This window comes from Anabrus simplex, chromosome 2 (assembly GCF_040414725.1).
Source record: "Anabrus simplex isolate iqAnaSimp1 chromosome 2, ASM4041472v1, whole genome shotgun sequence".
Classification (NCBI taxonomy): Eukaryota; Metazoa; Arthropoda; class Insecta; order Orthoptera; family Tettigoniidae; genus Anabrus; species Anabrus simplex.
Window position 1 is genome coordinate 828,124,506 of NC_090266.1, and position 13,514 is coordinate 828,138,019.

General features: G+C 39.7%; 1 protein-coding gene across 1 annotated transcript in view; it reads left to right on the forward strand.

The window, feature by feature from the left end:
* The window catches only part of LOC136864490 (E3 ubiquitin-protein ligase RNF10), a 362,846-nt gene that overhangs the window by 153,691 nt on the left and 195,641 nt on the right, over positions 1-13,514 (forward strand). The window contains exon 4 of the mRNA XM_068226296.1: positions 1,730-1,820. Coding sequence (XP_068082397.1) covers positions 1,730-1,820 — 91 coding nt within the window. The remainder of the gene's footprint in view (positions 1-1,729; positions 1,821-13,514) is intronic.

Below are 13,514 nucleotides of genomic sequence, written 5' to 3' on the forward strand. Positions count from 1 at the left end.
CTGAATAGGAAGGAAGCAGTCGTGGTCTTAATTAAGGTACAACCCCAGCATTTTCCTGGTGTGAAAATGGGAAACCACGGAAAACCATCTTCAGGGCCGCCGACAGTGGGGTTCGAACCCACTGTCTCCAGGATGCAAGCTCACAGCTGCACGCCCCTAATCGCACGGCCAACTAGCCCGGTAGGGTAAAATAGTAGTTAACAATAAACCAATTAAAACACAAATAGTTACTTTACTTTTAAACATGATAAAACAAGCCACTCTCTCTCATAAAACGTAGGAAAAGGTCTACTGACCGCTCGTCATCTCGTCACTCCCTATATCTCATATGAAACTCCTGTGATGATCCGCATGCCGCTGGCTCCAAATCGCATTGCGTTCGAAGACAGGTTCAGATAGCAAGTGAGCAAGTGATCACCGAACGTGTGTATAGAGTGTGAAGAGAGGAAGAGTGGGAGAGCGGGTGACCTTGAAAGAACCAATCACAGTCCAAGTTACAGGATTGCCAGCGATGATCCAGGCTCGAAAATCAAACGTGTTTGAGACCATGGATGTGGCAAGGATAGCAGCCAGCAGCGCAGCTATGAGCCGGGCTCCAGGGTAAATGCACTGATTGAGATTCATTGGTTTGTTTCATCATCGCCTAACATCGAGCAGCGAGGCTTAGCGATGTGCCAGCAGCCAGGCTGCAGCATAAACGTACCCTAACCATGATACACGCTAATTACGTATTAATACATATTTAAATCGTTCCGTACTTCACATTATACTGTAAAACAGCTTTTTATTTAAATGAATAATCTTCATTATTGTTAGCATAATTGCATCAGTTACATCAGAGTTTAAATGTTCAGCTTGACTATCGTAGTGTCGTGCATGAGCGGTGTTCGGGTTAGTGTGAAATCGCTCGAGAGCACTCGATTCCTCACGTCGTCATAAACCCATATGGCACTGCACATGCCCTGGTGTTTGATTATGAACGAACAGTAGAACGATAGAACATCTTGTTCGTGATAATAACACTAAAATAATTTACCTGTCTGATATCACTGTTACCGAGCTCGATAGCTGCAGTCGCTTAAGTGCGGCCAGTATGCAGTATTCGTGAGATAGTAGGTTCGAACCCCATTGTCGGCAGCCCTGAAGATGGTTTTTCGTGGTTTCCCATTTTCACACCAGGCTGTACCTTAAGGCCACAGCCGCTTCCTTCCCACTTCCAGCCCTTTCCTCTCCCATTGTCGCCATAAGACCTATCTGTGTCGGTGCGACGTAAAGCAACTAGCCAAAAAGAAAAATTACTGTTAATTCCCTCTGTGGAGCAGTGGTAGTGATACCGGGTTCGAACCCAGCAAAGGTTGTCAGATTTTTGAAGGGCGACACTCCATGTAGTACGATGTCAGCATGTAAAAGATATTTGGTGACATAATTGCACACGGTATCTGAGGCCATATTATTATTATTATTATTATTATTATTATTATTATTATTATTATTATTATTATTGTTAATGCCCTGAGAAGTATAAAACAAAATTTTTTCTTATTCATATTTTACGTAGTATTCCCCGCCCGGCTACTCATTCCTGCCACCCAGCTGACAAAAATTTCTGGGGAGAACACTGTAATAATATTCAGCTTTTCGTAAAGATTGAGTTAGTAGATTTGTTTTGTTTGTTTGTTTTAATTTTCGTTTTCCTTGTTTTCTGAAATGATCATTCCTTCTTTTTCAGTTGCCAGTTTGTTGTGAGGCATGCAAGCGATTATATGGAACATTTGGCTAATCCAGACCTACTGGTTGATTGGGGTCGCATTGAACAAATTGTAAGTAGTCATTTCTTTATTATTGTCATATCTATTACTACTACAACCACCACTACTACTACACTGTAATCAAGAAATCTGCATAGATTTCTTTTCCAAATCCATATTTGGAATCTTGAAGATAACAAGTCTACAATTAAGACATGCAGTGAAACATGTAGAACTAAGCAAATTTGCATCCTTGTTCAGTTTTCTGTACACCATAGTGTATTATATGAGCACAAATGATTCATCTATAAAAACAGAAAGGATTTGCTGATTTCTGTCCGTTATGAAGTGTAATAAGAGAGTTCGTTATGAAGTGTAGAAAGAGAGAAGATGAAGAAACATTCATATAACTAGTGAGCTATAACAAGAAGTGAGGAAGGACTATTGATTGTGATGAGGGTTAATTGATTTGGAAGGAGACATCAAAGGATTTAAGTAATAAATAATATAATAATATTATTATTATTATTATTATTATTATTATTATTATTATTATTATTATTATTATTATTATTATTATTACACTGCTGGGGAAAAGTATCCAAACACAATGAAATAAGGTATGTAGTATACGGAAATTTAAGAAATATGTTAGTCGAAGTAACATATTTAATTGATTAAAGGTACAAGAGAAAAGCCATCGCAAATGTGCCATGCTGGTCCATGGTGAAATCGTCTTGACTGTTGAATGCATGCAAGCAAACGTGCATGCATTTTGTCGTACAAGTGCCGGATATCAGCTTGTGGTATGGAGTTCCATGCCTGTTGCACTTGGTCAATACAGAGACGGTTATTGCCAGTTGTGAATGATACTGGATTTGTCTTCCAATGATGTCCCATACGTGCTTGATTGGGAACAGATTGGGCGATCGAGCAGGCCAAGGCAACATGTCGACACTCAGTAGAGCATGTTGGGTTACAACAGCGGCATGGGGGCTTGTGTTATCCTGTTGGAAAACACCCCCGGGAATGCTGTTCATGAATGGCAGGACAACAGGTCTAATCACTAGGCGGATGTACACATCTGCAGTCAGGCTGCATGGGATAACGAGAGTGCTCCTGCTATCATGGGAAATTGCTCCCCAGTCCAGAACTCCCGGAGTAGGTCCACGGTATCAACACCGCAGACAGGTGGAATGCAGGCGGTCACCTGGCCTCCTCCTAATCAATACGCTGCCATCACTGGCACCAAGGCAGAACCGGCTTTCATCGGAAAACACAACGGATCTCCACTCCATCCTCCAATGAGCTCTCCCTTGACACCACTGAAGTTGCAGATGGCCGTGGATTGAGGTAAGTTGAATTCAGGGCGCCTGGCTTGGAGCTGTCCTTCAAGTAACGTTTTTTGAACAGTTTGTTGTTTCACTGTGGTGCCAACTGCTGCTCGAATTGCTGCTGTATGCATAGTCCGCTGTGCCAAAGCCAAACGCCGAATACGGCGGTCCTCCCTCTTCGTGGTGCCATGGTGACGTCCTGAGTCTGGTCTACTTGCGAGTGTACCTTCTTGTGATCACTGCTGCCAGCACGCATACACAGTGGAGACATTCTTGCCAAATCGTTCTGCAGTAACGTAGAAGGAAAATCCAACTTCACGTATTCGCATTGTATGGCCTCGTTCAACCACAGTCAGCTTTTGATACTGGCTTCTTAGTCATCGTGTAGGCATTCTTGACCCACTCACAGTCATTCCGTCCAATCTCATGGGTAACTTCCGCCTCGCACAGTACAGTCCGTATTTAAAGCAAACCTGATGTGCAACGTCATGGAGCAGCTACTAGCGCCAAGCTAATGCGATTTGCGGGAAATTTGAATCAACATCATATTTCAGATGTATAAACATGTCTACCAACGTTCGTTAATCCAGCACAACCCCTTCTTGGTGTTTGGATATTTTTTTCCGCCAGCATATAATACCGTGTTTTCTCGCGTAATTAACACACTTTTTTTTGGAGAAAAATACAGGTGAAAACTTTGGATGTGTAAATCATTCAAGGAATTCGGATATTTAAAAAAATTATTTACAATTCACTTATATTTAAAAGGAACATCTGATATACACACAGTTGGTTCAACTCGTCTTCTTTTACAGTCATTTGGCGTGAAATTCCGACGTGAGATAAGTTGGACATGTGGGTTTGAGTATCGACATTGGAAAATATTCTTCCCGTTACAAGCTGGCAATACGACCTGAAGTGAAATACATTTGAACTCATAAAAGTACTATTCGTGTACGTGCATAATAATGACATGCTGGCCAGGCAACAAATATAAAGAGGCAGTCGTGGGAGTAAAGTTGTTTTAACGAGACTTGTGTGGAAGTCATGTTAGCCGAGTGTTTGAAGTCAAGTATGTGAATTGGTTATGTTGGTAGTTGGTGGTGACATGCAACTGTAGCAGTCAGATTTTTGTTCAAGATGGCAGTTCATTAGTGCGCGTGTGTCATATATGTAAATAACTTATAAGTCAAACAGTGTGGGCAGTTGGCAGCATCTTGTGTGCATCTTTGTTGATACAACATATTGTCCCTGTAGTCATTGATTAGACTTTGTGTAAAATCTCACAATATCATGCATATGCACTCCTTGTTCATACTTCTATATTTCTATCTTAACTTTCATAGTAAAGTTCTCCTTGTTACTGCCTTCCTCTTCAAGCCTTTTCTTCACGGTGCCCATTGCTATAGTAAAGTCACTAAATGACAATCCGTACACATGGACACAAAATAGCAAATGCTTTAAGTACATATGATTACAATGCTGTAGTATACAGTTTGTGTTGTTGAATAAATGTGACCAAGGCACGCAATCCTGCAGCATAAGGAAAAACTATTGACTCATTACATCACGTTGAACGGACAGATCATTACTACTCCTGGTATATTACCTCTCGTTTATCAGGTTCAGATTCATTTAAATATATGCTCCATCTTGCAAAATGCTCGGCTGAGTTGCAATCCAAGGTATGGTCGGTTTTTGGAATGACATTTATCTGTAGTTGTGTAGTTATCAGTGGGTTAACATGCTAATACCTTTAAGATGGGTTTCCGAAACAACAGTTATCAGCATCTTCACGGTTAACTGCGCAACGACTGGTAACTGCAGCTAGTGCTGTAGTTGCCTTTATTTTTAGAACTGATTCCAACAAATACCAATATGTGGCGCCACTCCATACTGTTTCGTACAAGGTCTAATATTACTTTTATAAACATTATTAAGTGATAATGACCTGGTTATAATATACTAGTGCGGCCAGTGTCCAGTATTCGGGAGATAGTAGGTTCGAACCCCACTGTCGGCAGCCCTGAAAATGGTTTTCCGTGGTTTCCCATTTTCACACCAGGCAAACGCTGGGGCTGTACCTTAATTAAGGCCACGGCCGCTTCCTTCCAACTCCTAGCCCTTCCCTGTCCCATCGTCGCCATAAGACCTATCTGTGTCGGTGCGACGTAAAGCAATTAGCAAAAAAAAATATACTAGCCGGGCTGAGTGGCTCAGACTGTTGAGACGCTGGCCTTCTGACCCCAACTTTGCAGGTTCGATCCTGGCTCAATCCGGTGTTATTTGAAGGTGCTCAAATACGTCAGCCTCGTGTCAGTAGATTTCTTGGCACGTAAAAGAACTCATGCGGGACTAAATTCCGGCACCTCGGCATCTCCGAAAACCGGAAAAGTAGTTAGTGGGACATAAAGCAAATAACATATTATTATTATTATTATTATTATTATTATTATTATTATTATTATTGGTTATAATATATTTACAATCATTCATTGTAGTTTTAACATGCTTGGGAGTGCTGGAGTACACAATATTTCGGTCAGTACGTTTACTTCCATGTTATTACTGGCTTTAGTCACTGATTCCACTTGTATGGTGTCGCCTGTCCCAGCTGTTTCTGTTACAATCTCCTCGGAGCATGACGCCCCTACTGTAGATATATCTTCCAATACAGGAAATGAATCGTCAAATAAAATAGAACTCGAATCAAATGGATTTTCATCAGGCTCAAATTGACCTTCCTTTTGCAGCTATAATGTTAAGATCTCTTTCGCCAGACTTTGAATCCTGCGTCCCACCAACAGTTAGCGAACACCCAATCCAAAATTAGGGAGTATTTACCATTAATATTTACATTTGTACTAAATAATTACCAGATGCATATAATATAAGCCTGCTGAACAAAAAATACAGACTTTTCGTTGTTTTAAAAAATGTTATATCATAGTTCAGGTTACAATTCACGTCCTGGTTCGTGAAACATGGGCAACGGCTGAGTGGCCTAGGAAGTGGTCTTGAGAGTCGGGATACCAGCTGCTACGGAATGGGAGTGGGCATCTCAGACATATTCTGGGTCATAGCTCTCCTTGTGCTCAGGCGGCTAGGACTATACAATCCACTGGTGGTCCCTAACCCGTTCGAGGAGAGATCCTCACTAGGACTATGTATAAGTAGGGTAGCATCCTGCTTCACAAATTTACCGAGCTCAGAACATTTTAAGCAATCCTTGGACGTATGGGAGTAACAGAGTCCCACTCCCATTTGACAGGCGATGGACTCTTTGGAAACAGCTTGGTGAACAAAATGGAATTCGATTGGGGAGCTATCAATATTAAAGGGGCTTATGGAAGAAAGAAAGTAGAACTGGCAGAGTCAGCAAAGAGGATGCATCTGGATGTGCTAGGAGTAAATGCCATAGTGTCCACATTCTGGAAAGTCAGGAAAAAATATTTTGGTCAGGGAAAGTCAGGGAAATCTTCCCCAACGATGGATTTGAGGGGATATTTTTATGCTCTAGTCCAGTCATCATCACGTAGTTGCTCTAGGGAGGCAGTATTACTTGCTCTGATCTGGACGGATGTTGGTCACGTGACAAGAGAGCAGCGGGCAGGCGGGTTGCATACCGTGACCGTACTGTACTTGCCGCTCGGAAATGTTACCATATGAATAACGGATTTTATTATTATAATAATAATAATAATAATAATAATAATAATAATAATTTGCAGCATGAATCATACGGGATGAACAGGACACAGATTACGAAGTATAACAGGACAAGAAAATTATTCATTCACAAAGCACATATACAGCAGTGTGCAATATTTCCTGAATAAATACATTTTCTCGATTAACTGAAGCTTTGGGACAAGTATATTTCAGGTACATTTCACGTACATTTACCAAAAGAAAATGCAATTTGTGATTTGTACATATTCTTTGCACTCTCATTAACATACATTTCAATATTTGCATGGCATTTATGACTGACAACAAATTAAACACACGAACTAAAACATATCAGTGGTGTAATGCTCCTTCACAGGACCTTTGTGCTCATTTAGATAGCAGTGTGTCAATGTTTGGTACTATCGCTTGCACACTGGCAAGTCGCAAAACACATTTCAAGTTTTCATCGGTGTGCCTACTTCTGTGTCTAGATTTACAAATCTTCATTAATGAAAACATATTTTAACATAAATAAGTTAATCCGAATATACTTACAATATGAGCATTAAATGTGTACACACTATGAAATCTCTCCCATGGAAAACAAACATGCAATTCAGTCAAACTGTTTGTGCTTGCAAACCCATCTTTCATTTGAGTATCACACTGTAAGTCAATCGGTTCTAGCTGCTGGTCTGGTCTAACAGTTTGCACATCCACTGAGTGGGGAATACCGAACAGCGGCAGATCCTTTTCTAACGCCTGAATACTGCGAAACCTACTCTCGTAGTGACATTAAAACCTCTTTATATTCTTCTAATGTTGTTTCTTTTAAATGTGATCCATATTACATATTACATATTTTGCTGTGTTATTTTCTTGAACTATTAACTTAAATACTTTTCTTCCCAAGAAGGTTGAAACTTGTTGGCGTCGGTGGCATACGCTGTGCTGAAATCTCTTCCATAGTAAACGCAACATTAACTGACTAGAGTTGAACGTCATGTGGTGTGAGGATAGAGACGGAAACACACTAGTGTCGCCTCTCATGAGTTCAGCTGTATCGTGTCGCAATCTAACCTGTCCAGAAAGATGTGCTGTAGCTTTGCGCCACTGACCTGCAGTGCGTACTACGTCGTGCACTTCCCCTACTTCTTCCGCTACTTGCTCGCTAAGCTGCTCTCTTTCCTAGAGAGCGGGAAGCAAACTGGCTCCGAAGGCATTTTGCTCTTGATTGACGATGCCTGCTCTAGCCTGCTGTAACCCACGCTACTGTAGCACTTGTTTTTCACATTATTATACAATTTTTGTTGTGCTCTTGCATCATTTCTTTCGGCCATTTTTATGTTATTCTTTTTTATTTCAGTTCTAGGTTGCTTGCTTGAAACTCCTGACAATGACTAACAAGCAGTGTACATTTAATAAACTCTGGCTAGACAGTAAAGTGTTTCTCGAACTGAGTGGTTGGTTGGACATATTGGTAAATGATGTAACTTCAGCATATTGCATAGTGTGTTGTAAATCGTTCAAACTTAGTAATGTAACCCATGCCAACTTCAGTTTTTTTAAAAGCTTGAAAATTATTTGCTAGTGCTAAAACGCCAAGGGCAAATATCTTCATGATACTGGCATACACAGTTTGCATACAGTGAATGGAGCCATGAAAATTGGGATCTCCAAAATTGGCTGGGACGTTTTTCATTTTTTCAGGTCTCTGTACAATCATTTTTAAAGATGGCCCTGTTCAACGTGCTAAAACTAAACGGTAATATTTTTGATAAATGCAAACTTTTCTTCTTTAATTCCTGTCTTTTCTGATTGATATTCAAATTTGAAAACTGCTTTGCGTATAGACCTAGACTAATTGGAATTCATTAAATTCATCTACATTATAAACACAAGTTAATTGCTTTAAAATATGGGGCTAATCTCAAGAGTGCTTTAAATCCACATAAAATAGTATTTGATTGCTGTGGTAAAATAAGTTTATTTTCATATTTGAATTTATTAATAAGATAGCTGTACTTGGTTCATTGGAAATAAGATATAGGTGTGTTACCATTAAAATATTTGTTTATACATAAAGTGCCATCAGTGTAATTGTTTTTTCCATAAATAATTGAAGAAAAGGATGTGAAGAGAGAATTAGCCCAGCTATGGGGATGGTGGAGGCTGGAATTTCCTTTTTTGTTCCTTGTAAAATATGCTGTTTGGCGAATTAACTTGTCACTCAGTTTTCGTGCAGGGAAATTTTTCTTTGTAGGTCAGGGAAACTTGAGAGAACATTATTGTGGCCACTATGAAATGCTATTCAGATAAGGGGAGATGGGGAGGGAGAGAGTGATACCATAAAGTGTACTTGACGGGCGTTAAAAAGAGAAGGCTGTTCATCAGGAATACTATTGCATGCAACGTAGTTTCTGTTAGGCACGTAAATGAGCAAATGATGTGGGTAGATTTGGCAGTTGGGGAGGAATTAGGATGAGAATATCCACAGTGTATTTACCATGTGAGGGTGCAGATGAGGATGAAGTTGACAGGTTTTATGATGCATTGAGTGACATCGTAGTCATTGTCAACAGCAAGGAAAGGATAGTGTTAATGGGCGACTTCAATGCGAGAGTTGGAAATAGAACTGAAGGATACGAAAGGATGATTGGTAAATGTGGGGAAGATATGGAAGCTAAAAGGAATGGGAAGCATTTGCTGGACTTCTGTGCTAGTATGGGTTCAGCAGTTAAGAATACATTCTTCAAGCATAAGGCTATTGAACGCTACGCATGGGAAGGTAGGGGTACCAGATCCATAATAAACTATATCTTAACCGACTTTGAATTCAAGAAATCTGTTCGGAATGTACAGGTTTTCCATGGATTGTTTGATGATACAGACCCCTATTTGATTTGTACTGAACTAAGTATTTCTAGACCTAGGATAGAGAAAGTAAAATCTGTGTGCAAATGAATAATGGTAGAATATTTCCAGGATGAGGAAATTTGACACAAGTACATGGATATGATTCGTGAGAAGTTCTGAACAGTGGACAGTAAAGAGGCTCAGGATATAGAAAGAGAATGAGTAGCATACAGGGATGCTGTAGTAGAAATAGCAAGGGAGTGCCTTGGAACAACTGTGTGTAAAGATGGGAAAAAGTGAACATCTTGGTGGAATAGTGAAGTGAGAGCAGCTTGTAAACATAAATGTAAAAAAAGGCTTATCAGAAATGCCTCCAAGCAAGGGCTGATTCAGACGGGGAATTGTCCCTAGATGAACGAAAGAGAGCGAAACAAATAGTTCTTGTTTCCAAAAAGAAGTCGTGGGAAGATTTTGGTAATAACCCGGAAATGCTAGGTCAAGAAGCAGGGAAACCTTTCTGGACAGTAATAAAGAATCTTAGGAAAGGAGGAAAAAATTGATATAAATAGTGTTTTAGGGTAATTCAGGTGAACTCATAGATCCCAGGGAATTACCGAAGAGGTGGAGGGAATATTTTGAAAATCTTTTCATCGTAAAAGGAAATCATCCTGGTGGTGTGGCGAACAACCGAGCTCATGGGGAGGAGGAAAATTATGATGGTGAAATTACGCTTGAGGAAGTGGAGAAGGTGGTAAATAAACTCCATTGTCATAAAGCAGAAGGAATAGATGAAATTAGACCTGAAATTGTGAAGTATAGTGAGATGGCAGGGATGAAATGGCTTCATAGAGTAATAAAATTAGGATGGGGTGTTGGTAAGGTACCTTCAGTTTGGACAAAAGCAATAATTGCACCTATCTACAAACAAGGGAATAGGAAGGTGTGCAACAGGTATCGAGGTATCTCATTGATTAGGATATCAGGCAAAGTATTCACTGGCATCTTGGAAGGGAGTGTGCGGTCAGTGGTTGGAAGTTGGATGAAAACCAGTGTAGTTTCAGGCCACAGAGGGATTGTCAGGATCAGATTTTCAGTATGCTGTAGGTAATTGAAAAATGCTACAAGAGGAATAGACAGTTGTTTATGTTTCGTAGATCTAGAGAAAGCATATGATAGGGTACCAAGGGAAAGGATGTTTGCCATACTAGGGGACTATGGGGTTAAGGGTAGATTATTAAAATCAAAGGCATTTATGTTGACAATTTTGCTGCAGTGAGAATTGATGGTAGAATAAGTTCTCGGTTCGGGGTACTTAAAAGTCTTAGACAAGGCCGTAATCTTTCATCTTTGTTCATAGTTTACATGGATCATCTGCTGAAAGGTATAAAGTGGCAGGGAGGGATTGAGTTAGGTGGAAATGTAGTAAGCAGTTTGGCCTATTCTGATGACTAGGTCTGAATCGGGCAGATTGTGCCGAAAGCTTGCAGTTTAGTACTAAATGTGTGTGGTATGAAAATTAGCGTTTCGAAGACTAAATTGATGTCGGTAGGCAAGAAATCCAAGAGAATTAAATGTCATATTGGTTATACAAAGCTGGAACAGGTAGGTTCTGTGTCGTCATGTTTGGCTAGGTCGTGTCGGTTCGTGCTCCTTATCAGTTGTCTTATTTCCTGGTGTAGTTTCTACTTCTGCAGTAAGTTGCATAGGAATATTCAATACATATATTAAATCAGTAGATATTCATATAATTGCTTAATTGTGCAGTTTTATAGTCTCATTGTGTATCTAAACATTAAAACACCAGTGTTGCCAACCTAATTAACTTGAAGTGTCGGGGTATTCTCACTGTCACTTTTGTCAAGTCATGTCAATATATCGAAAGAAAGTAGCGATGAGTACCTGCCTGGAATGTACAAAGGCCGTGCCTAGACAAGACATAACAGCAAAGATTCAGTGCAATGACTGTAGTAATTGGTTTCTTTTTTTTTTTTTTTCTCTCTTTTTGCTATTTGCTTTACGTCGCACTGACACAGATAGGTCTTATGGTGACGATGGGACAGGGAAGGGCTAGGAGTGGGAAGGAAGCGGCCGTGGCCTTAATTAAGGAACAGCCCCAGCATTTGCCTGGTGTGAAAATGGGAAACCACGGAAAACCATTTTCAGGGCTGCCGACAGTGGGGTTCGAACCTACTATCTCCCGAATACTGGACACTGGCTGCACTTAAGCGACTGCAGCTATCGAGCTCGGTGTAATTGGTTTCGTAGAAAGTGTGTGAATCGTAAGGAAACGGATGTGGAGTATATATTGTCTCACAGGGTCAGGTATGGAGGTGTAAACAGTGTTCTAACAAGAGGCATGTGAGTTTACATAGTGATGTGACAGTGGTGCCATCTATGGGTGATTTTTTTAAAGTTACTGCTAACTATGCAAGAGAAGCTGGACATTGTAAACAAGTCTAAGACTGACATCCAGTGACAACTAGGCAATTTAATTAATATTTGTCATGAGAGACTGGATGAAAACAATAAACTTATTAGTAAACAACAGGAAATAATAGACAGGCAACCAACTACTATAGACAATTTGGTCATCGAAAATAGGCGACTGACAAACATGGTGAACAATCTTGCCATGAGGTGTGATGACCTTGAGCCATATTCAAGGTCTAACACTGTTGAAATATTTGGTCTTCCCGAGTCTCCTAATGACGTTGTAGTGCAGACTGTTATCAATATAGGCAAAGCTGGAGGACATGATTGATGCATGTCATAGATCATAGATCAAACAAGGTCCAACTTCTGGAATGATAGTTCAATTTGTTAGAAGGACCCATAAAGAGCAACTAATCGCCAGGCACAAGGTCAAGCGTACCTTATCCACAACTCAGCTCGGCATGTCAACTCCCAATCCAACCTATATTAATCAATCACCTGCCTCAGCTAGAAGGGTTTTATTTGCAAAGGCGAAGCAGTTTCAACGTGAAAAGTACTATGAATACCTCTGGGTTGGTAGAAGTGGAAAGATGATTAGGAAGGTGGACAGTAGTCCTATACAAGTCATCAGTAATAATGAGGACCTGAGTAAGCTCTGAACTCCATGCATTTGCATATACATTTATTTATTTCTTTGAAATTATTTAATTTTTTGTGTGTAAATATTTACTTCTATTTTCTAATATTTATAATCTTTTACAAACATTTGATGATGCCTGAGAATGAATTAACTATCTATTATCAAAATGTTTGTGGCCTAAGAACAAAAACTGATGTATTTCTTAAAAATCTTATATGTAGTGATCATGATGTAATTGTACTGACAGAGTTTGTTGGGTTAGGATATCATGGATAGTGAGTTCTACGATGATCGCTATGTAGTGTTCAGAAATGACCGGGATATGTTTTTATCCGGAAAGACTAGAGGTGGTGGAGTTCTAGTAGCTGTCAAAAAGGGTACAAATCCAAACTGTTCTAAATATAACGATCAACGGTGTAAGTGGATAAATCTTTACATTCAGGGTAATACTCGTAGGTTATTCATAAATGCTGTGTACATTACTCCGTCTTAATAAAATTTCTGTATATGAAGGATACTTCAATTGCATTGAAAACGTGAGGGTCTTATAACATCTGACTGCCTGATTGTCGGTCATTGCAACATACCTAAAGTTAATTGCCAGTTATAACTTAAATGAAGGATCAATGACTTGTTATCGTCTATTTCAGTTTATCTCATATCTTGGATTAACATCACGTAACAATATTCAAAAGTGTAATTTAGATTTAGTATTGAGTAATATTCAAGTTGAACTGAAAAATGACGAATTCATATTAGTACCTGAAGACTTAAATCACCCTGCACTTTGTTTAGTTTTACTGCCCATTAAAAAAGTTCCATTGCTTCTGA